General features: G+C 40.2%; 1 protein-coding gene across 1 annotated transcript in view; it reads left to right on the forward strand.

The window, feature by feature from the left end:
• The window catches only part of LOC135217929 (coiled-coil domain-containing protein 43-like), a 45,562-nt gene extending 20,976 nt beyond the window's left edge, over positions 1–24,586 (forward strand). Inside the window, exons 4-5 of the mRNA XM_064254019.1 lie at positions 17,225–17,394; positions 17,519–24,586. Of these exons, the coding sequence (XP_064110089.1) occupies positions 17,225–17,394; positions 17,519–17,597 (249 nt within the window). The 3' untranslated portion in view covers positions 17,598–24,586. The remainder of the gene's footprint in view (positions 1–17,224; positions 17,395–17,518) is intronic.
• Positions 24,587–25,409: the final 823 nt, after the last annotated feature.

Raw genomic sequence — 25,409 nt, forward strand, 5'->3', positions numbered from 1 at the left:
CTTCCATTGAACGTTTCCAGGCAAGAGGCTCCTTCTAAAAGGAGTCTAGTAGGCGCTCGGAACTATCAGGGCGCACAGGACCTTCCACGCAAGCGGAACATTCCAGGAGCGAGTCTCCTTTCTAGCGTGCGGAACATTCCAGGCGCGCGGAACTATCCAGGCGAGAGAGGTCAGTCGCGAGGCTCCTCTTTTGAGTTTTTAACTTGAGCAACTTTCCCCTGGCAAAGGTGCAAGATGTCGCACGGGCGGCCGTCGCTTTTGTCAGAAGGATTCTGATACTAGGAGAAGCCATTTTTCATTATTTAGAAGACTCCAGTGTTTGGCAGTTCCTCTCAATGCAGACACTCTCCTTCATTCATGCTCTTCCTTCGTTATGAAGAGGCAAGAGCTTTGGGAGTTTTCTTAATAAGAATCTCATCGACGTTTGGGTATGATGGTGGATAGGAAATATCTACTTCCTTCCGTAAACCCTAGAGATGAACAGGAATTCTGTCTCTTCCGCGATTTATGAGGAAATCACGAAGATTTAAAGAGTTCCTGGATTAACTTCCTTCCTTAAGGAGATATATATACTCTTTCTATCGTGCTATTAACGAGAACGAAGATAGAAAAAATTTTTCCTTTCTCTATCTGCCTCGGCAGGGAAAGAAGGTAGTAGAGTATCTGCTGTATGAGAATACGATACGGTCAAATCATAAGCACATACCGTAGTTACTTCTTTGCTGAGCAACTCAATTACCAGTATCCTTCCAGGAATTTCCTAGGAAGGACTACGCTTAAAGGGATTGTTAAGACAACACCTACTTAGCTTCTAGATTTATCGAAGTCTTGTTTCGCTTAAATATGCATTAATAAGAACTTCCTGAAGTTCGATAATAATTTTATAAGATTCCTTTATTGAATAGAGTAGCTGGCAACTCTGGAAGAGTAAGGCCAGACGGCTAACGGAGACTGCTATCGCTTAGACCAACGCAGTACCATCTAGTTCTCGGTCATGAGCGGGCGGTTACATCTCTCTCTCCTGCGGGATGGAATAATTAACCGTATCTCTCCCCTACAATCGCGGTCTTAGCCTCGGATTGAGGGGATAGTTAAGCAAACATAAATAAAATATTGTCTGCCTTTTGCTAAGAAGCTTTCAATAAGAAAGATATTACAACCTTTCAATGCTGTTTACCGTAGGTAACATTATTAAAGGATTCTAACGCAGTGGAACACTATATTATATAATGCTCTCATGCTTACGAAAGCATGGCTTATTAGAGTACATGCTTAGTGAGAAGATGAATGTAGTAGAGAATTCACTTTAAGACTACAGTATGGTCAAGTCTTATGCACATACCGAGGTTAACTACAGAATTCCTAGTATCCTTACAAAGGTTTCCTAGATTAATGCTGTTTACCACAATGTGACAGTATTATAAAGGATTCTAATACGGCAGAGCACGATATAATATAATTCTCTCATCCTTTCGAGAAACGCACACAAACCTTTTTAGAATCGGATATTGCTCAAGAGAAGATGGATGAGTCGGATGGGAAACATTCTCTTCAGGTGGGCAGAAGTTGTTTCCCTGAATGGACTATACTACGTATATAAAAGTTTTTTCCCACTAAGAACGGAATTAACATGTGAAAGGATGTCGGGTACCATAAAGGCACAGATGTTCTGGCACATAACCTAAAAAGAATAGAAGGCAAGCGCCAGCCTGGCGCAATGCGCCAGAAGCACCATCCAAGATATTTTCTCGTTTTAGCGAGTTATTAACCTAAGAGTCCAGTAGCCTCTCGGATAGCAGACTCGATAACGGCAAGATTCGTTCCTGATTTCGTTACCCATTTAATCGGAAAGGGGTCGCTTACAAGGAACGATGAAATGATTTATTTTAATCACTTAGGCCAATTCCACGACTCTCTCATATCGCAAAGAGCATCGAGAATCTCTCTTTTCGCCCCTGTTCGCGTTAACAAAAGAGAACCTATTTGGAAAACAGACACGGAACGTAACGATCCTTAAGAGGTTCGATGCAAGATTTTGCATGTCCGTGAGAACCTTCTCGATTAAAGATAATAACTGTTAACGTATGTCTAACATTTATTGTAAAGAGGTTGTGAGAACTGCGGAAAATCTTCTTCATAGATCTCTCGCAAGGTAGAAGACGAACAGGCTTCCTATAGACTGCTTCCTTTTCCTCGAACCAAGAGAGGTAGCAATATACGCCATCTTTAATTTAAAAAAGGGGAATAAACTTTTGTCTTTTTTTCCCCTAGTTATAAATTCTTAACAGATATTGAGATAAATGGGCGTCAAAGGAAGAGAGGATGAATGCCTCATTTTGGCTTTAGAGAGGTTGGATTCACAGAAGTCACGTTCTTCTCACAGCATGTTTTGTAAGGCTTTTCCAAGAGTATCTGGATATTCATCAGAATCTATTATAAATAGACCTGAAAAACCTCTCCACTCTGAGTCGGTCTGCGTGCAGACTGACCAGAAGTAGACATGAATGAGAGGAGTTTTTCAAGGTAAAAGACAAGAGTCATGGTAAAGACATAGAATTGCTGCAGATCATGCTAGATGAAATGGGGAAACTGTCCTCTTCCGATACCTCTGTGAACCACATGGGGGGTTTTTCTTCCCTTTCAGAGGGAAGAATCACCTTTGTATATATCTGCTATCAATAATGCAGTAAAAGGCTATACTCTGTCTCTACAAGGAGAATTAGAGATAGCAGAGAATTAAGATCTTCGGGATCTTATACGATACCCCAATACGACATGAGTAGGATATCAAGTGGATGAAAACGGACAAGGCTCTAACCAGGCGCCAACCAGGCGCCAGGCTCCAGGATCTCCAGCTTCTTCGTGTTTGGAGATAGAATTCACCAAGAGTCTCCTCTTTGAGATTTGTCACAAGATCAGTTGTTTCCTAACAGGGACACAAGTTGTCGCACAGGCGGCCGTTGCCCGTGTCAGGATGGACTGAGATTGTGGGAAGTTTCTAGCAAGAACAAACTTCTCATGACAGGGACTCTAGTGGTCGCATAAGCGTCTTCATCTCTGTCAGGAGGGTTTGATTTGGAGAGACTTTTTTTTGCAGGATCAACCTTCACCTGCCAGGTACTCAAGATGTCGCACATGTGAACGTAACCTTGTCAGGATGGGGCTGTTACTGCTTAAAGCCCTTCACCTTGTGAAGAGAGGCACTCTCCTCAGGTGATTCATTCTTCTCCCAACATTATGGGACAAAGATATATCAGACTAGGAAGTCAATGAGGGTGCAGGTCTTTCAGATTACAAGACCTTAGCACCCTTTTATTACATGAATTCGGAGAGTCTCTTGAGTCCTGCACACCCCTCCTTCTACCTAGTTCATTACTATTAAGGGGATTATAAATCACCTCCCAAATTTTTGGACCTCAGATTTCTGTGTTCCGACAAGATGGAACTGCTCCTCGTTAAACTTCTTTGGGGGATTTTATGAGGTAATTCTTTGTTTCTCTTGGTCCTAGATGACCAAGAAGACAAGTGATTTTTTTGTGCATTGGAGTCTCGCATCAGACTCTATGGATAATCGGCTATGGGTTCTTGCCAGCATAGTATGGCTGGTAAAAGAACTAAAAATGTTATTGTTATAATACAATTAAGTTTGTTCATACTTACCTGGCAGATATATATATAGCTGTATTCTCCGAAGTCCGACAGAATTTCAAAATTCGCGGCACACGCAGTGGGCGGCCAGGTGGTGGTACCCATTCCCGCCGCTGGGAGGCGGATATCAGGAACTATTTCCCATTTTCTATTTCATATTTTATCAGTGCCACTGTTCTCCTGAGGGAGGTGGGTGGGCACTTTAATTATATATATCTGCCAGGTAAGTATGAACAAACTTAATTGTATTATAACAATAACATTTTGTTCATGATGATTATATATTGTATAATTGTTATGGGTATAGATAAGTGTGATTATATATTGTATAATTGTTATGGGTATTTTATGCATTGTTGAAATATGGTGGGTGTCCTATATATAGACAACATGTGGTAGATTCTAGAAGGTGTCTGTTGATGTATTTAAGTTGTGTTGTGACGTCATAGGCTGTGACGTCATAGACAAGATGGCGGCGGCGTCGGCAGGATGTAAACAATAACACGGGGTAGTAGAAAGCACGTGTTGGTGGTGTGTGGTTGGTAGGGGAGAGCTCTCTGTCTGGTAGGAGTTGTTTTTTGGGTCGTAAGTCTTGTGGTGCTGGTGTTTTAAGGTGATTTCTGGAGTGTACTGGAGTTGGAGAAAGCGTACAGGTGGGTAGATTATTCATTTTTATAGAGAAAGAAAGGAGTTAGGCTAGGCCAAAATTCAAACTGGTACCAGAGCGTGGTTGATCAAAGATGCCTGGATCCGACAGTGAACAAAGGGAGACTACTAGATGGAGAAGGGAATGTCCTAGGTTTAGCGGATACAAGAAGAATACAAAGAATGGAAAGGTCAAGCCGAAGATTGGCTATTGTTGTATGGAGAAGATACAAAATACCCGGCGATAGAAATGAGAATGAGCTTAAAAGGGAAAGCCCGAGAGCTAGTGGAAGCATTAGATAAAGATAAACTTACTGGTACAGAGGGTCCAAAGTTAATCCTAGAGAAACTAGATAAAGCCTATCTAAAAGACTCGGTAATGGAGAATTACGGTAGAATAAAAAGATACCTTCTAATAAGAGAATCTAGTGAAAATATGGCGGACTATTTAATTAGATACGAGAAGGCAGCATCTGAGTGTGAAAGAGCAATGGGGAAAGGCGCGCTTGAAGGCGAAGTCAAGGGGTATCATGTATAGAGCAAGCAAATCTCACGGAAAATCAAAACAAATGGTATTATCGGCTTTGTGGGCGAGAAAAAGCTAGAGTACGGAACAGTGTCGCAAACAATGAAAAGACTATTTGAGGGATTAGGGACTAAAGAGGAACGGGAATGGTGGGGTTCGTCAGAAGGCAATGCCAGTTCTGGGAGAGGGAGGGAAAACCAAAGATATCGGGGAAGATGGAACCGAGGAAGGGGTGGTAGAAATCCTATAAACAAAGAAGGGGGGAAGGTAACAGTATGTGCAATATGCAGCTCAGAATGGCATTGGGCTAGGGATTGTCCTCAGAATTTTCATAATAGGAAGAAAACTGAAACAAGACTAGAAGAAAAGTAATGGTAAAAACAGAAAATGGGACAGAAGAAGAAGAGGTTTATGTAGGAGAAGTTAATAAAATAGTGGAAGCATCATGGGAGGTGTTGATGCAATTTTTGGACACGGTGTAAATCAACAGTTTGCGGGGAATTGTGACTAGCACGTATTGTCATGGGATTATTGAGTCAGGAAGAGTTGAGGAAGAATGAGGGACACTAGGACAGAGTCTAATAAAGTGTTTAATTTGGTGAGACATCTTATAAGTCCAGAGGAATAATAGAAATACCTGTGATACTAAAAACAGAAAGTTTTATTTGAAGACGGAAATTCTGCAAGGTGATATACCCTGGCTGATAGGTAAGCAAACCATGAGTAAAATGGGTATGACCCTAAACATTTGAAAGAAAATTGTGTCATAGTAGAAGTATTAGGGGGAATGAAAGTAGAGTTAAGAGAAGACGAACAGGGTCATTTAAGAGTGCCTATAAGGAGGAGGAAGGTAGAAGAATTATTACTGGAGGGTTGGAAGGGAAAGAATCCGAGGGAAATTAAGAACACAATGAAGAAATTACATTTACAGTTTGGTCATGGAAGTGGAGATAAAATATGGAAGCTAACAGAGGAAGCACAATGGAGTAATGGGTTAATCGAAAAAAGAAAAAGAGGAAATAAGAAAGTTACTAACGGAACTGATTAAAAATTGTGAGGTTTTGTAAAAAATACAAAAGAAACCCCGCCAACCGGTAGTAGGCTTTTCTTGGAGTAAAACGTTCAATGAAGTCGTAGCGATGGATGTGGGAGAGATAGAAGAGAGAAAGTTCTTGGTAATAGTGGATATGGCAACGAGATATTGTCAGGCCTGTTGGATAAAAGATAAGAAACCAGAAACTATAATAAAGATACTTTTTGAGTGCTGGTTGCTATATTTGGAGCACCCTCCAAAATATTGTCAGATGTAATTGGGAGAATGTTCCAAAATGAAAAAAAGTAAGGAGGATGGCAGAAAATGGAATATTTAAAAAAGTATTAGCCACAGCATCAGAATCTCCGTGGAGCAACGGATTATGTGAAAAGACCGTAGGCATGATCAAGGGAAGTGTAAGGAAGATGATGGAGGAAGAGGAAGTAGATTGGTCCCTAGCTTTGAAATGGGTAGTGAGTGCTAGGAACTGTTTAATGAATAATGGAGGTTTCTCTCCCAACCAATTAGTATTTGGAAAAAAACCCTTCCACTGCCTAACCTAATAGGAGAAGAAAGTTCTAGTCCTGCAAGCAGAGAAAAAGGGATGGAAGAGGGTATGGTAAGGGACACACTGAATGCAATGCACAAGGCCAGAGAAGCATTTATAAAATATGAGTCCTGTAATAAAATAAGAATAGCGCTAAACAAAAACATCAGAGAACATAAATTTGAAGAAGCAGTGGTAGGAGATGAGGTATTCTATAAGAGGGAAAATGAAAATGAATGGAGAGGACCTGCTCAGGTAGTGGGAGTATCGGGGAAAACAATAATAGTCAAACATGGGGATTCTTTAAGAGAAGTAGCTAGGATACATGTGACAAGGATTCACAACGACGATCACCAGATACAGAAGAGATATCGGCTAGAATAGATAAATCCCATGGGGTGAAAGGTTAGGTCAGATGGCCCAAATGAAGGGAAAGTAGATGGGCTGGAAGGAGAGGAGATAATGGGTGAGAGAAGGAATGCAGACACAGAAGAGACTATAGAAAGAGAGGTGATAGAGGAAACAGTGGAAGATGAACGGGCAAAGGTGGGTCAATAGAAAGCGAGTTAATGGAAGAGATACCAAAATTCAAAAAGGGAAATAGAGTTAGGGCTATAAACAATGATACAGGACAAGTAGAAGAATGGACTATTTTAGGTCTTGCAGGAAAAGATCAAGCCAAGCATGGGCTGATTCGTACAATATACGAGACTCACGTCAGGTGACAAAGGGTGGGTAACTTGAGGATTTATAGTCAGGTAGAAAAAATTGAAGATGAAGAGGAGGTGTTGCTGGGATTTGAAAATAGAAGCATAATGGAAGCTAAAGAAAAGAACTTCTAAGTTGGAGAGATAACCCAGGTATATGAGGAGGTAAATGATGTTGGACAAAAAGCTATATCTACAAGATGGATAGTAACTGAAAAGATAAAAGGGGGGGAAAGGATATGTAAAGCAAGATTGGTAGCTAGAGGGTTTGAAAGAAGAAAATGGGCTGAGAGTGGGAAAAGGATGCTCCCACATGCAATGCTGTGAAAGTTTTTTTTTTTAAAATTCTGTCTAACATAATAAAAGGTGAAAAAATTGGAATTGTTATACATTGTTGGATGTCAAAACTGCATATTTTTTACAAGGTGACGAGATACAAAGAGAAAAGTGTAACTTGAAGCCCCCACCAAGGGAAGATGGTTGGAGGGGATTATGGAAGTTGAAGAAAACAGTCTATGGGCTCAAGGATGCAGCAAAAGCATGGTATTGTAAAGTGGTGAAAGTAGTGAAGGAGCTTCAAGGTGAGAGAAGTAGACTAGAACCTAATATATTCTTTTGGAAAAAGAACAATAAAGGTGGAAGGCATTTTTTGTGTACACACGTAGATGATTTTTGCACTCTAAAGCAGGAGTTTCAGGGGAATGTATTATGAAATTATGTAGAGGGTAAAGAGTTGGAGGACGAAGGAAATTAAGAGGGAATACTAGGTTAGGAAACAGTCGGAGGGAGGGAGAAAGAGATAAGTGTGATTTATATATTGTATAATTGTTATGGGTATAGATAAGTGTGATTATATATTGTATAAATTGTTATGGGTATTTTTATGCATTGTTGAAATATGGTGGGGGTGTCCTATATATAGACAACATGTGGTAGGATTCTAGAAGGTGTCTGTTGATGTATTTAAGTTGTGTTGTGACGTCATAGGCTGTGACGTCATAGACAAGATGGCGGCGGCGTCGGCAGGATGTAAACAATAACACGGGGTAGTAGAAAGCACGTGTGGTGGTGTGTGGTTGGTAGAGCTCTCTGTCGGTAGGAGTTGTTTTTTGGGTCGTAAAGTCTGTGGTGCTGGTGTTTTAAGGTGATTTCTGGATGTACTGGAGTTGGAGAAAGCGTACAGGTGGGGTAGAGATTATTCATTTTTTATAGAGAAAGAAAGGAGTTTAGGCTAGGCCAAAATTCAAACATGAAACTTACCTGACAGATATATATATAGCTGAATCCACCCCCTTCGGATGGTGGGAAGAGACAGAATAGGATTTTTTGGGAAACTAAAATTAAGTTGATGATATACATCGTTGGTTCCTCACACTGTTAGCATAGCGACTTCGTGATTACTGTCACTAAAGTCTGCTTCTGCGTTACTAGAGTTTGCCAGCGAGGTAGAGACCTGTAATGCTGGTGGCGCTCTAGATGATCTGTCAAGGGGGCGGGGGCGTGACCACAATGTGACTAGTACCATATGACCATACTTCTGAGGGCAACGAAGCTAAAACCACCACCTGACCTAACCTATTAAAGTTAGTTCCATAACTTCTAGGCTAAAGAAAAGGAACGCGCCTCAAGCGACCAACCCTTCAAAGTTAAAAGCACACCTATCCCTTTTCTATAGGATAGGATTCGTGTTGCTTGCTGCCCCCAATAATATATCTACGGATATGTATGGTCCTAGCGGACTTACAGATCTCAAATGTCGTCTTCACATCCCGTCGGGAGTGTGAAGCGAACACAGAGTTGCTTCGCTAAAGCGTGGCACTCAGGATGTTACTGAGTGCATGCTCTGTTGAAAATGCTTCCGAGGCCGCGCCCTCACCTCTTGAGCATTCATATTAAGAAAAAATCTCAAATCTTATGCAAACATAATGAATGAGACTTCTTAAAAGAACTCCTTGACTATAATGCCAGGGTGTTCTTGGACATGAACCAGTCTGGTTCTTTTACGGAACACCGCAGATTGTCCGTTGACCTCGACTTTACTATAGTTTTATTAAGATAAAACTTGAGAGACCCGACAGGGCACAGGACTCTCTAATGGCCCATTTTTGGCCTTTGCCCAATAATTTGTGCCATACCCTTGGTCTCCAAAACCTTCGGGTCAAGGGTTAGACAGGTTTTCGTTCTTATCAAGACGGAAGGCTTAGAGGACAGACCGCATTATGTCCTTTAAGCTAAAACCTCTGATGATAGCTAAAAGCTCACTAACCCTCTTTGCCGTGGCTAGAGCGGTTAGAATGTTAGCCATTTCTGGTCACGTGTATTAAGTTCGCAGAAAGGATAGGTTCGAAATGCTTTTTGGCATCAGAAACTCAGACTACGTCTAAGTTCCATGCCGGAACCTGCGATCCAGGAAGTTTTCAAAGATCTCCCCAGACCTCAAAGATCGTGAAGCTTTGTTGTTTGACAGAACCGAATCTCTGAGCCTAGAGGCCGTCAACAACCTATTTGCATATTCTATAACTAGTTAGGACTTCTATCGTTATCTCGTACTTTCATACGGCAAAGGATAGAACCATAAAGGAAAATTCAACAGAGGGTCGAGGTTGGAGGAACGAGTCATTTCCCTTCACTATCCAGAAACGGCCCGAACCGCCCGTTTTTCCCCGATTGGACAAACAACATGAAAAAAAAATAAGGCCAAGCAACTGCCCATTTTTGCCCTGTTGGCCAAGAGACTGACCATTAATCTTGAAGATCTTATCGCTTCTCGATAGTCTGAACGCCTTCAGACTCAGAGAGGAGATATTAGATACTTCACTAAGTGACGAAGTTAGATTACACCGATTCTCTCTGGGAAGGGTCTTTGGACAATTCTCTGAATTACCTGACCTCTGTGAATCCCACCTCTTAGAGGCCAACATGTGGCGACTAAAGCTTATCCTCTAGGATCATGAATAAGGGAACAACTTAAGAGGAGCTCCTTCGTCTTCAAAATTACGAAAAACTTAACGAAAGGACGCCCTCAGTCTCTCCTCACTTTCGAAATACTTCTAGTGAGGATTTACTCAGACGTTCAGTAGTTGTTGCCTTCGATCGAGAAGACCCGCACGGACGTGTACTAGTTTAACGAACCTCTTGAGGACCGTTACGTTCCGTGCCTAAGCCCATAACCAATTCTCTGTTCTTGAGCTATGAAAGAGCTGGAGAAATTATCCGAGATGATTTGGGCGGGTCACTCGATCCCAAAAACTCACCCTTCGAGGAACTGGAGAGCCGACCAATTTGGCTTCCAATTCTTTCAGACAATGTGCCAGAACATCTGTTCCTCTGTTCGGATGTCTGGCACCCTCTCGCTATCACCCGAGGTGATCCTCAAGCCGTTGAGAGAAAATTAGAATTATTACAAGATCTTTGATGTTATTTCCAATTTCTTCGCCCTGAGGAAAAAAAAAAAAAATTGTAGAGGTCTGAATTGCTGTTTATTCAGGGAAAACAAGCTTCTACAGCGAGGAAATGGTCCCCAGCAAACTCATCCATTCCCTCACTCAGCCTGCTTCCTTCCCTAAATAAGGCTGCACTTTGCATTAAGCAGGAGAGCATTATTATAGTGCTATGCCGCGGTAGATTCGTACAGAGTTTCTGTTACCGTGCGTAAACCCGCACCGAACAAGTATAAGAGATATCTTGTTGAAATTTTCTAAGTAAACGGAAGGCATGTTCATTCATGATTACTAGAAATTTCCTCAACCCGAGGCTAAAATCCATGATTGTAGGGCAGAGAGACGCAACCAAAACGCGCATGACACCGAGCTAGCCGGTACTGCGTAGATCACATCACAGTAACAGCAGCCTTGTTCATCGTCTCGCACTATCTGCCTGAGTAGCCAGCTACTCCTTTTACGAAGGGATAGGTATGAAATTATCGAGCAAAAAGGAAAACTCTCCAGCAGGCAATATTTTAAACGAAACAAAATTCGCTAATACAGAATCTGAGTTGGTGTTGTCGTAACAATACCTGAATAGTTATTCTTACTCCGAAAACTCTTGGAAGGTTGAAGGGAGTGTCAAATAAATACATTAGAACAACAGTTCTTTCGGCTTCTATCCGCAGAGGTAAATACATATATGCGTAGATGACTTGACCCATGCGTTAGCAAAATGACGCAAAGATAAACTACGTAAGTATTGTAGTAATTTGAACATCGAATTCTCTACTACATCTTTCCTCGACGAGAGAGAGAAAGAAGAAAGGAAAAACGACTGTCCACGTTCTAATGAATGAGACTTTTAAAAGAACTCCTTGACTCTTTGCCAAGAAAAGGGAGTAATATTCGAATAGAGATCATCAAGAGAGAACCGAGGATCGAAAAAGGACCGTTTTCAATGTTCTTATGATATTGGACATAAGACTTCTGGATCTAGTCTACAAGTCTTTTTCTTACTCCCCCACCCCGGATGAGCTTCTGAAAATGAATGAGAGCTCTTCGAAATTTGTTTATGAGTTTATCCGCTTAAACGATAAAAACGTTAAAATCTATGTCAATGAGAACTACCCATTTATGAGGGGGTGTCCCCACTTAAATGACAAAACGTTTAGTATCTTGACAATGGGGAAAACGTCCTTACTAGACAAAACTATTAGCACTTTGCTAATAGGGGAAACCCCTTAACATGACCGAAAGTCACCAGGAATCCGAGTATATAATCTTCCCGATTCTCAGAGAAATCGATGAAGAGGAAAGAGGGATCGAAGAAAAAATTAGGGGTATGTCTCTCCGCTAACTCCGAATCCATTTTAAAAATTGTTTCTGTAAAGGAATGTCCTGTGGAGAGTCCTGCAAAAACCTCCTCTTGACGAGCGTTTATAAAGCGTCAAGCGTCCTAAGAAACGTCTGAACAGCAAATAAAACGCCTTCTCAAGTCCTTTTTCTCTCGCAAAGCGTCTGCCGAGCTTCCACCGAAGCGTCCTGGCGAAATATGCACACAAAAGCGTACCTGGAAAGCGTCTGCTGAGCGTCCTCAACTGCTGAGCTGTGCTTAGCTTAACGAGAGTGTTATTGATGCAGAGAACACCCAAAGACTTCTGAACGACGTTTCATGAGAGGAAAACTCCGTTGAGCGGCCTTGATGCATGCAAGGCCCGGCCCCCAAGAGCGTCCCTGGCTAGCGACCTTGCCAACATCTCAAATGTCATGACGAACCGCGTTTTGCGTATGACGTTGAATATTTTTAAGGGACGTCCTCATGCGGAGTCTCCATGGAGAGCCGCACGCTGCTCCTGAAGAGTGTGAACACTAAAGGAAGACGTATGGCTTTTCGTCTTCCGCACGGTGCTTGCCGAAGCGTCCATGGAGAATGTCTCTACTTATAGGACGTCGAGCACCTCCAAAAGCTTCCTCACTTCTAAATTGCCCTTCTTATGCCGACCAGAGACATAAGTTGTTTGACTGTGCAAAGCAGCTTGCCGGCCGTCAAACTTATCAGCTTGCTTTTCGAAGTAAAGCGAAACGTTACATAACGTATACGGAGCGCCATGAGGAGAGAAGACGAATACTGAGTTGCTCCTCCAAACCAAAAAGGTGGAATCAAGAATGTCCTTGATTACCAAATTCTTTTGGAATGCTAGCGAGGTTGAAACAGCTCTAACTTCATGAGCGTTCACTCGCAGGAGGGTCAAAATCACTCTGGTCAAGATGAATGAACCTCCTTAATAATGTACAAGTGATATATACATGAGCGTTCATATACATGAGCGTTCACTTCGCAGGAGGCTCAAATCACTCTTCTGGCCGGCAAGATGAATGAGCCTCTTTTAATAATGTATAAATAAAATAGTATACATGAGCGTTCACTCTCAGGGGGCTCAAATCACTCTTCTGGCAAGATGAATGAGCCTCCTTAATAATGTAAAATAAATGAAGTATACATGAGCGGTCCCACTCCCGCAGGAGGCTCAATCAACTCTTCTGGAAAGATGAAATGAGCCTCCCTTAATAATGTATAAATGATATATACATGAGCGTTTTTCACTCGCAGGAGGCTCAAATCACTCTTCTGGCAAGATGAATGAGCCTCCTTAAATGTCCCTTAGAAAAAGAGCCAGTGCATTCTTCTAAAAGGGTAAATGTGGTCTCTTTCCTCCTCATCCTCTCGTGACGAGAGAGAGGACGTGAAGCGTCTCTTCTCTAAAGCTTCTTTAGGGGGCGCGAGTCCTTCCGAGAGCCCCAACCCCTGGTGTGGGGAGGATGCCTCGGAGGCCGAGAAACAACCCTTGAAGCTTCGTGCACATGCTCGATCTTCGGCAGCCTGGGAAGCTACAACAGGACCTGCCGAAAGGAAGCCAGATCAGCATGAAAAGCCCGTAACCCTCCTTCGGCTTTTGACATGCCCTCTCCCTGGTTTCTGGGAGTCCTGACAGAGGTCTAGGCCTAGAGGCGTTATGGGGCCGATCTGACGTTCCCTCCTAACGAGAGAGAGGACGTGAAGCGTCCTCTTCTCTAAAGCTTCTTAGAGGGCGCGAGTCCTTCCGAGAGCTCCAACCCTTGCGCGGGAGAGGACGCCTCGGAGGACGAGAAGCAATCCTTCAAGATTCGTGCGCGTGCACGATCTTTAGCAGCCTGGGAAGCGTCAACAGGTTCTGCCGAAGGGACGCCAGATCGGTGGGAAGCCCCCGTAACCTCTTGCGGCTTTCGACATGCCTCTACCCTGAGTCCTGGGAGTCCGACAGAGGTCCAGGCCTAGAGGCATTATGGGGCCGATCTGACGCCCCTCCACAACACAAGGGGCACTACACTTCACAATTCACTAATTGGAGAGCGAGCACTTTAGTCTAAGATTACTTGATGTAATCCTCTAGCAGACACTTCTTCTAGGCCCGTAAGCCATACCACAGGGTTAGGCAAAATAAAATCTACAGGAGGTTAGAAGGTTCATATTTCTAGCTTCTGTTTACTGTGGAGGAAAACTCCTGATTCTAACACGCTCTAAAATGCGTACATGAATCCTACTTCTTCCGTAATCAGTCACACATTACACTAATTACATTGAACTTATGCAAAGAAAACATGTAAACGCCATATACACTAAGCGAGTGTCTACCGAAAGTTCCGGTAGCTTCACCATCCCCCATGCAGACAACAAAGTCTGAAACTAGGCTAAACTAGCCTCAGACATCAAATGCAATGAAAAATTTACGATAGCGTTATGCCTAGCCACAAATCCAAGTCAATAATCGTAAGAATAATTAGGATACTAAGCGGCTAATGAAGTTTCAAAATCCTAGGCGGAGGTCTGTAAACAGTTGTTACCGACCGGCGACAGAAAAAATATGAATAGAAAATAAGGGAATAGTTCCTGATATCCGCCTCCAGCGGCAGGGAATGGGTACCACCACCTGGCGCCACTGCGTGTGCCGCGAATTTTGAAATTCTGTCGGACTTCGGAGAATACAGCTATATATATATCTGTCAGGTAAGTTTCATGAACAAACCGTCTATTCCTGACTCAACGCTTTCAGATAGAGGTTCCGTCGTCCAGGCAGGGTACTTACGTTTTCATCTACAGATAATGGTTTAAACGTTTGCCTACAGAGTCTTTGGGATGAGATGAGGGCTCGAAATGCTTCCCAGAAGGTATTGAGAGGGATACAATAAAGAGCTAGAAATCAGGAGTCCTCCCAATTTAAGCTCGGAGTCTCCTTCGACTTCCAAGCTCCTTCCCTTCCTTCGGACAAGGATAGGGAAGATTCCACAACGAGGAACCTCATCAACATGTATGAAGAGAATCTCGTTTAGCACGGAAGTACTTCAGGAACAGGCATCCTCCCCTCGGAGGGAAGGACTCTTATCTCTCGTGCTGTTAGATATCCTATCGTCTAATGGATGTAGCTGACTACAATCACCTCCCCTTGCCGGAGAGGCCAAAAGCTCAAAGTGGAAGAATTTCTTCCACCCCTTCTCCAGTCTCCTGATAAACTATTGTGGATGTTCAGGACTTTCGGACAATGTAGCGCCAACTAGGCGCCAAAAATGCCCAAACAGGGCCCCCCCACGTAAAAAAAAAACGCATAAAGGCCAAGAAACAAGTGTTCCAAGGTAACAAACTGTCCCCCCCATTGTCCTGATTTGAAATAAAAGAAAAGAGCGAGTCTCCAACCTAGCGCAGGTGCGCTAGAGGCGAACAAATCGGACAAATAAGAGTGGTCCGATGTGGACATCACCCACAATCCTCGAGACTCTAACCAAGCTCGAAGCTCAAGCAAGTGGGGAGTCTCCTCAGGCTCCAGCGCCAAAAAGAGCCAGTCTGGAGCCAGGCGCATAGCTACTTCCAGGCGCGAGGCGCCAGCCAGGAGTCAGGCGAAAAGCGCCTTACAGGCGCTAGGTGCCAACCAGGCGTCAAGCGCCAGGCAGGCGTGAGGCGCCAGCTAGGCGCAAGGGACAGGCAGGCGCGAGGCGCCAGCCAGGCGCGAGGCGCCAGCCAGGCGCGAGGCTCCAGCCAGGCTCTATCCCAGAACAGATTCCTAATTTCAAAGAAAGCCCTGGTCTCTTTGAAACAAGTGTGGATCACTAAAGCAACTTCGTGGAGTAACTTGATGATTCCTTCACACAGCTGAGAATTAAAAGCGCATGAAGTGCGAGCTTTTATGAATTCTTGTTCTTTCCTAACAATATATCATGAGGACATATTAGCTGTCACTTATGGGAGATGCAACTCTGTGTTGACTTCCCATTACACGAAGGAGGTCAAGTTGGCCTACGAGAGATCCTTCTCTCTTGGTTATACGCGTCTACAGATACGTTGCTGGGATAGGGAGCCAACACTGATCCTTAACTAGTGAGTTAAATTTTATTTTAACATAGTGTTTTTTCTTTGGGTTGTTTGAAAGGAGTTTGGGGATAACTCTTTTCGAATTAAGCAGAAACCCTCGTGTTAGGATCAGGTGATTGGGTTCGGTGTTGTGCTCCTCAATTATGCCACTAGGCATAGGTGTATTGTCATGTAAGTGGATAAGACACCATTGACAAAAGACCATTAGATTCTGTCGAGTAAGTGGATAAGACCCCATTGACAGATCTACAAGAACTCTTAGCAATAGGTCACATCCTCGCTTGAGGCTCTTGAGACGAAGCAGACTCCTAGCAATAGCTAGGAAGTCAACCCTTCGTCTAAACACATAGGAACCAAGGTTTTATTTATTTATTACCTACAACGTATGTTGTTTACCGGTCTATTCAGTAATTAGCTGTCTCTTACCCTCCTCAATGGTGTGAATCAGCTACGTATATATCTGACAGGTAAGTTGAATGTATAAAAATGATATTGTTATGATACAATAAAGTTTTATACATACTTACCTGGCAGATATATACAATTAATCGCCCACCCAACCTCCCCTCAGGAGACAAGTGGAAGAGAAAATCTGATAGAAAACGGGAATAGTTCCTATTCCTGCCACCCAGCGGCAGGCAGGTAGATCACCTGACCTACCTGTAGCGCGTGCCGCGAAATTTGAATTTCTGTTGGGAAGACGGAGTCAATAGCTATGTATATATCTGCCAGGTAAGTATGTATAAGACTTTATTGTATCATAACAATATCATTTTTATGCTTGAACACCAGAATTGTGTAAATGCACTTGTAAATTGCATCAGATTATTTTGTCCAGTTGTTTCTAAATTGTGTCAGATTATTTTGTCTACTGATTGTTTGCCTCCTAGGCAGTACTTCGGTTTTTTTACACGTACTGTAACTTTAGCTAAATATATTTTTAATCATGTTAATACCTGGGTAATATAATGACTAGGAGCAACAGCATAATTAAGATTTACTTTTCACATTCAGCTAATTGTTTTTCCTTATTTGAGCTCAAATAAAAAAAATTCAGTCAAGTAAGCATAAGCCAGCCAGCAGCTAGGCTGCATCTGAAAGTCTGAGTGACTAAATTAACTTTCCGTCCCATTAATTTAGATTCATGTCATAACCATCAGTCCATAGTTTTTTTCATTAATGCTTGATACTTGAATCACTATGCACAGTATCTTTATATCATCTCGTTGATTTGTCAGAGATACATAGGCGTGGTAGTTTCTTATTGCACATACTGCCTGTTATCTCATCAGGTGTCTGATGGTGAGGTAACTGATGATGAAGAGGAGCCAGATGGTTCAGGTGCGATTGGTTTCTGTTTGAAGAATACAAATGCTGAAGACGTGGTAAGGGCAGAACGAGAAAGAAGAGACAAAGACAAAGAAGAAGCACAGCGAAAGAAAGATAAGGACAAAGAGGACAGGTAAGATCTAGATGAATCACCAGTTCATTTTTGTGCTGTGAAATACCAGATGATCTTGGAATTAATGGTGTGTTTAGTACTGAAGTACAGTAATGGGAGTCTCAATGAAATATTTGATTTACAGAGCCAAGCAGAAAGCTAAAGATGAAGAAAGGAAGGAGAAGGAGAAGAAGCGAACTCAGAAAGGGGAGAGGAGACGGTGATCAGATGCAATGTTAGTTTCCAACAAGAACTTCCATACAAGAGTTTTTGTGTTGCTCTGTGTTCAATTTGGACGGCTGGTGTAGATTTTCATACTGGTGTCTGTATGTGGAAAATTTGTTGAATACTTTTGAGGTAATTGCACATGAAAGCAGCTGTAAAAGCTTTGCTGGTTATGTAACCAATGTAAAGTATTGGTACAGTTTTGAAAATTATATCTGCAGATGCACACATACTGGAAAAATTTATTTTAAAGTTAGTCACTCTTGGCAGCATATGTAAAAAATTTTGCTGGTGATCTAATGTTTGGCCTTGCTAAAGAGGCAATTTTTGTGTCGTGGAAAATACGTTAGAAATTAATAATATTGCTGTGAATTCTGTCCATAGTACTTTAGACTTTCTCAAGATGTAGGTAACTAAAATGCTTGGTCATATACGTTATAACTATTTTATCAATTCAGTTTGACCATTTATGGCTTGTAAAATATCTTCTTAGTAAGACTAAGGTTTTGTAATCCAGGTGCATTTTTATTCAATAATTTATAAAGCAATAATTTTTCTTAATGTTTATCAACAACTATAGTTTGTTCCATCTGGCTGAAGGTTTGGCTTATATTTTTTTTCTGGGTAAACAGTTTTGAAGACTGAATAACTTTACCATGAATTACATTCTGCTCTTGCACAGATTTAGAAATGCATCATTTCATAGTCCTCACTGAATGAGATCTATTTGTCAATTGGATTTTATTTTGTATATTTGTTTGTGGAAAACTTCTTTGTAAATTAATTCAATCTGTGTGAATTTTTCATATGCAAACCTTTTATTTACAGAACCCTTAAATTATTGTCTTGGCAAGCAACAGACTAGTCAAGAGTAGTTAGGCAGTGGATGGGATTTCTATTTGCTAGCTGTTATCTCTCTTAGCTCAATGTGGCTCTGCTCTGCTGTTAAAGCACATGGCCTTGTAACTATATGGCCAGCATTAGTGTCTTCCCAGGAACCCCATCTCCCTTTGGTAGTGAGTGTCCATTGGGTACAATAGTGTCAAGATTTGATGGGAAGAATATCTGTAATTTGTTAAGCTTAATACATTTTTGTTAATGGAAGCCGTTTCTAGGCATTTTTAACCCATCTTTCTCTTTGTAGTCCCCACTTGTTCAAAAGCTCATTCATACCTTTGTTAGCCTTTCTTCTCCATCTGTAGCACAAGAAGTGACTCCTGATGTGAGTGCAAACCAATCATTGTATAACTATTTATTGAACACTAGACCACTGGTAATTCCATACGTAAGTTTGATCAGCTCTTCCTCACACTAAAGGCTGGCCTCAAGATGTGCATGGCAATACACAAGTACTTGCAGTGTGATCCAGTTGATCTTGACGGCTTACTACTGCTCAGTTGGTGCAGCTAGTCAGGGAATTGCCAAAAACAGCAGTTGCATATTATGGAAACTGAGGTTTGTCTTTGAAAAGTTTACAAAGTTCCAGGTATGTGTCTTGGAGACTATTACAGAATTGGAATGGACAGCTCAGTTAAGCATCACTGCTTATGTTGTGCATGGAGCTAGGTTGCCCCAGTGGGATAAAAGGGTTTTCACTGCCCCTTCTTCTAATAGCCAGAACATGGAGGCCTTAATATAGTGCAAGCCTAGGTGTGAATTCAAGGCTGTAGTTGCCATGGGTTATCCAGTCATCCCCCCTAGGTAGAACTGCCACTTCCAACAAGATAAATCAGGCCAACAACTAAAGAGTGGACCCACTTTAACTTCTGGTGGGGCACATTTGAATTCTTTTCTGCCCTTCTAGCATGTTCACAACTGCACATCTTCTTTCTAAGGAGATCCCTAACGTTTGACGAAATGTTTACTACAAGACAGTTAACATGTAAACCTAAGCAAGGTTATACGCCTTGACTAGAGGAAATCTGGTGGAAGCTGCAATACAAGGTAGCTTCATGCTGTAGCCTGTGCATCTGAATACATTTATTCTCATGTTTAAGCAACAAGATTTTGCTTGTATGCATGAGCAATAATGTTTGACGGAGCCATCCTTTATCATAGGTGTAGATCAGATCCACTTTTTACTTGGACAACATAGTAAGCTCATGATCTTGTTCCAAACATACTACTAGAACAATGCAAGGTGTACTATTCACCCACACATATCCTGTTTTTTAGTGGTTACATTTAGCAACTAATCTATCCATATTGTCTTTTAGGTAATTTTAGTGTTACTTTAGTTCACTATGACTCAATGTTACAAAATATATGGACCCTGTGCATCTTAAAATTTTATGGTTTGGGTTACTCTTGAGAGGTTATACCTTTTAACTCATTCTGACATGCTTGGGAACAGTTTTAAAAGCATATGTCCTATATTCACTTTGGAATGTTTTAATCATCAATTGATTTGTGATCATTTTGTATATATATCTTGATAATTATAGGTAAATATTAGGTAGCAGTAACTGATACTGCAAAGTCAAACTGCTACTATTATATTTCAGTTGGCTCAAATAAAGCTATGGTTATTTAAATTTGCTTAGGTAAAATTGTTTCAAACTAGGTTCAGGTGGAATTTGGACATTGAGGCTTGTGTCCTTGTTATTTTAAAAGAAATTATTTTAGCTTATTCCCCTCTTCCTTCTTTCTCTCTCTTTTGCTTAGTGAATGTGGTTCCCATTCCTACGTTATGTACAGGAAAATGTTGTTTGATAATTTTCATGATTAATCATAATGGGAAAAGTAAATACCTGGGATGGGAGTAAGCACCAAAGAGTGATAGAACAGAATGACTTGGATCTCAGATCTTGAATATAAAAACAGACAGAAGAGTCTAAGGTAAACTAATATCTAAAGGAAAAATAAGTATCAAGTAAATATGGGATTAAGAATAATTTATGAAAGATATAAGAAAGCAAAGTAGCAAAGAACTGACAAGCATAAACAACTTTTTTTTTAAACATTTAAGGTTATGGGTATACTGGATAAGTAAACAAAATACTTCTATGAACAAGTGAGGTCAAGAACTTTGGGCCTGGTAGTGGTTTGAGGCCCTTGATGAACTATCAATCACCGCTCTTTGCCATCATAGCTGATTATCTATCAGGAGGTAGGACAATACAATGATGAACTTGTGAACTGAAGGTACGTTAATTCATTTGCTACTCCATCTTCGTGCCTGCTTTATTGTTACGGACCTATCAGTTGATAACAATCAACTGAGAAAGAAAATCGATTGTTTATACTCCCTTTATGTGTATATGATAAATTATTTAAAGGGAAGGCCTAGAGCTTTATAGAAGAGCCTTTATTAGGCTCAGAGGTCTGGATAAACTAATCCTTCATGATGGTAATAATGTAATATATTCACAATACTTTTAAAATTCAAAATACCGTAACCTTAAGTAAGGAGATACTGTACTGTACATGAATTTTTTGTATAAAACTTAATTTCTTGATGGTCAAATTTCCAGAAGAAATTTTAATACGATTGGACAATTCTAATAGAACATAACATTAAATTTTAGCCACCTTAATGATTATTGTAGCGTGTCTGTACCTTTTCCATTGTATTCTTTTATTCTTTACATGACTTTGTCTGAGTAAATGTATACTGATTCACTTTTGTAAAAGAGGAAGCTTTTATTTTCATTGTAACTTGTGGATTGTTAAAGAAAAAGGGCATTGTTTGCAAGTGTGCTTTTAGATACATTTGAGTATTACAGATAATTGTTCCTGTGTTCAATGGAAGTGTTACTTTAATCAAAAGTATGTCTAGGTATTGGAAATTGATGCGAAGGTTACTCAGCCTCATGGCAAAAATAGTAAACAATGATCAGCTACCACAACATATATAATGAGCAAGTTTTAACTATTTATTCTCTGGTGTGTATTTTTGTATCAATTTTACTAATGGTAATTTTTATGAGATCTTGGTTGTATGTTTTACCTTACTTCGTGTGTGTTGGATCCATGGACCTAATGACAGTATCAGAATATTGTTATACAGAGATGGAACAATGTTTGGCATAGGTTGCACTGCATCATTTCCAGTTTTAAAAAAACTGAACGTTTTGAACATCAAATTGTAAAGTTCTTCACACCATTAAAATAAACATCTCAATTTATAATGTAGTATGCATTAGCTATAAATATGTTTGATAGTACAGACTCTGCCACAGTAAACTGGGATGCTGGAGAGATATTCGTATGAAGTACTGCAATATTCTCTTTCCTTAACATTTGGATCTGATTGGCTATGAGGTATCTCTCTCTCTCTCTCTCTCTCTCTCTCTCTCTCTCTCTCTCTCTCTCTCTCTCTCTCTCTCTCTCTCTCTCTCTCTCTCTCTCTCACAAAGAAAAGTTTTTACCAAGTAGTAGTGCAGCCTTTTCAATGGTGATGATAGTAGTGAGAGATGTGTATTTCTGGTGATAGCAGCTCACTTGCTGAATAACCACTGGTTCCATGCAATGTAAAAGCACCATACAAACAAACAATCAATGGTGATGATATAGTTAAGTTGCATTAAATGTCAGCTTTATTATCATATTTAGGACACCATAGTTTGCAGTCATGTTCTTAAACATCCTGAGACTGCTTAGATTTTTATTGTTTGTTTATCATTTACTGTATCGTAATGAAATTGTTATTAGACTTGTCCCCAAGAAAATTCTGGTGTTGGGAGTATATATGATACATTTTATCAGATAAAATACAATTATTTAATTTATATTTAATCGGTTTTCTCACTTTTATCTTTCGGGAATAAAAAAGTTGGTCAAGATAGTTAAAAAATGAATCAGAATATTCAACATTTTCAGGCTATCCAGTTATTGATATTTTTAAGAGTTGCCGGCAGTAAATAATCATAAGAAGAAACCTATTGGGCCAGCCAGGGAGAAATGGGAATTTTAATCCTGTTTTCTGGTTAAACGGTTGATTATATGTTTGAATTTTTATCCCTTTGTCGTAATAAATGGTCATAGCTTGAGTGGTGGCCTTGTCTGCAAATGTCAGGGATTAAACTCAATACCAATGACAAAATTTTATTTGCAAGATTCACCTTAAAATGTTATTTCTAGTAATAGCATTATTATATAATCTTGGCTTTTATATCCCACATGGAAGTTAACGAGAATTGTTTGAATGATTTGATCTAAATGTTAGCTTTTGTAAAGTATTGCTTATAATGTAGTGGTGCATTAAACTCCCAAACGAAGTGTATCATGTGCTTATGTAAGCACTGTGAAACACCTATTATATGTATACATACGTATATACCTTTATGAAATCATTTATATTAATAGATTGGCTTCTAAAATTAGCTCCTGTTTATGTTACAAATATCAGTTTAAATATTGGTGTTTTATGTAATTTTATCTGTTTTGTTGTTTAGTTTTGCCAAGTAGTAGAACATAGTCAGTGGATAACCAACATTCTGTCAGTAAAAGACAAGAGACATGGTCTAGTAACATCAAAGATTTATTTGTAGATTGAGATACAGGATTCATTACCCAATGTGTTAATCAAAAGAGGAATTGGTTGTTAAATGAATGAAATTTGTTGATAAACTGGTCATGTCATTCGTTAGCATTAATCACTCAACACGGAAACTTACAGCTATAATTATCATTTCTAATGATTAATCAACCATTTTTGATAAATAAGCACTTTGCCTTCTCTTGGACAACTCTTAGTTTTCCCTATTTCATTTTTTCCGAAATCTTAAAACCTTTCGCTCTAGGGGAAAGTCTGTCACTTTGAATTCAGTCGTTAAGTGTTACACCTTGTTGAGCTGTATTCTGAAGGACCTTTCACCTCTTGGAGGTGCCTAGCTTTCATGTTTAGAGATCTTCTAGTAAATATTCACAGGAATTCTGCTGTTTAACTTTTGACATCTCTACAGTCAATTTTCTTGTCAAACCATGGGGTTGTTATGCTGTCACAGTTGGTATCCTTTTTTCATTTGTCAGCTCCTTCGGTACCAGAGGGGTTGTCCATCTTTGCTTCAAAATTTAGGTCTGCCTCTCCTGGCAAGATCTGGAAAGACCTTTCCAGATCATTCTGGACAAATAGCTGTTGCAAGTCCTGAGGAGAGAGTTTTCTAGTTTGTTCTTCCCTTGAGACCACTTTGGAACCTAACAATTAGGATTTTTTTTAACTTCGTCAGGTTACTGCTTGCATCTTAGGATTTGAGCTGCCAATTAGGCTGGTTTTCCTGGAAGATGTTATCCTGGATTAGTTTTTCCTTAATTCTTTTGAGAAAGGTCAGCTTCAGAGGGCCTATCTACTGTGCGCCATAATGATTGCAACTTGGCTTCCTGCTGTACAGAAGGTAGGTTAGCATGCTTTCTGTTGAGTCACAATTACACCAAACATTTATCCCACAGGGATCCAATCCTGCTTGTGACCCCTTGTTCCCTTCAGGGGTTTTGGATTCTTTTTCTAATTCCCAGGAGCTCCCTTGGTCTCCTCCGATCCTTTTTCTCCTTGTCAGGATAGCAGCTCAGATGTTGCTATGTAGACAGTGTGAAAGTGATGGGGTTGTGAATATAAAAGTAAAAAAATAATTTTCGTTACACAGACTACTTATGTTGATCAAGCTCTTTCACAGCTTGATCAGAGTACACAAAAAGTGTTTTTAGTTGACTCTCTGGGCCTGAGGGAACCTGAGCACATTCTTCATCCTACTGGATCTTTTCTTTTCCCTACAATAGAGTGATGTCAGATTATGTGCAAAGCCTGAAATAGTCTGTGTTGATGCAAGGGGTGTGTACTGAAAAAATTTTGTTTTTTCAAAAATCATAAGTGTAATTTTGTAATTATTAAATCTTTGTTGATATTAGCTGATAATTTCCTTAGTGGTAGAAGTGCTGCTGTGGTAGTTTTTCTGTGTTTTTTAGCTTTAGAAATATTGAGTCACTGGTTTTAAGTGAACTTTTGTGAAATCAAATGATATTTTTATTAGAAAATAAAATGTCTTATTGCTCACTGGTTTTTATAATCACTTTGAAATGACAATGGAAATGACAATGTAGAATTCTTTTCTCTGGTTTTTTACTGGTAACTACATAAAATGATCTGCAATATAAGTGTGGTTGATGTGAATGTCCAAGTCAATCAGATGTCAACATTCATGGTTTGCTGATTCCAGGGCCCTCAAAATATCCACTTTGGTCTGTATATGAATGATTCCACTGACAGGTCAGTTTGTTCATAGTTGAGCTCATAGTACTTGATTTCAGGTCATCCAACAATATAATTACTTTCTTTTTATAACCTAGGTTAGCAGTTTTAAAAACTAGAATTTTGCAGTGAGATACACCAAACTAATTTTCAGTGGAGTTCAACTCATATTGTTAAGAAATCTTCTTGGAAATATATACATATCAATGTTACCTTTCCCCTTATCCATAAAGGTACTCATGGAATGAGAATATCCTGCATGACCCTGTCCTTTGATGCAGAAAATGTAGGCCAGCCTTAACAATTAAACATGTCATATGTGAATGTCCAAACTTCAACTGTAGTGAACATCAAGTTTTGGAAATAAATCAGTCGAGTTTTACCAAAATTCTCATCATTTTCAATTTATCCAAATATATTTTTTAAAAAATTTTAAGTTATGAGATAGAATTTAATAATAATAATTACTAGCAAAGGTGTGACCTAAATGTGCTTTTTTTCCAGGACCCAAAAGACTTGATAGGCAGGTGATGTTATTCTACCATAACACTATCTAGAGTGAAAACATGGCCATGTCAGAAGGACTTGAGATAATAATGGGGCCCCGGGAAGGCGTGAGGAAATG

The sequence above is a fragment of the Macrobrachium nipponense genome, chromosome 9 (assembly GCF_015104395.2).
Source record: "Macrobrachium nipponense isolate FS-2020 chromosome 9, ASM1510439v2, whole genome shotgun sequence".
Classification (NCBI taxonomy): Eukaryota; Metazoa; Arthropoda; class Malacostraca; order Decapoda; family Palaemonidae; genus Macrobrachium; species Macrobrachium nipponense.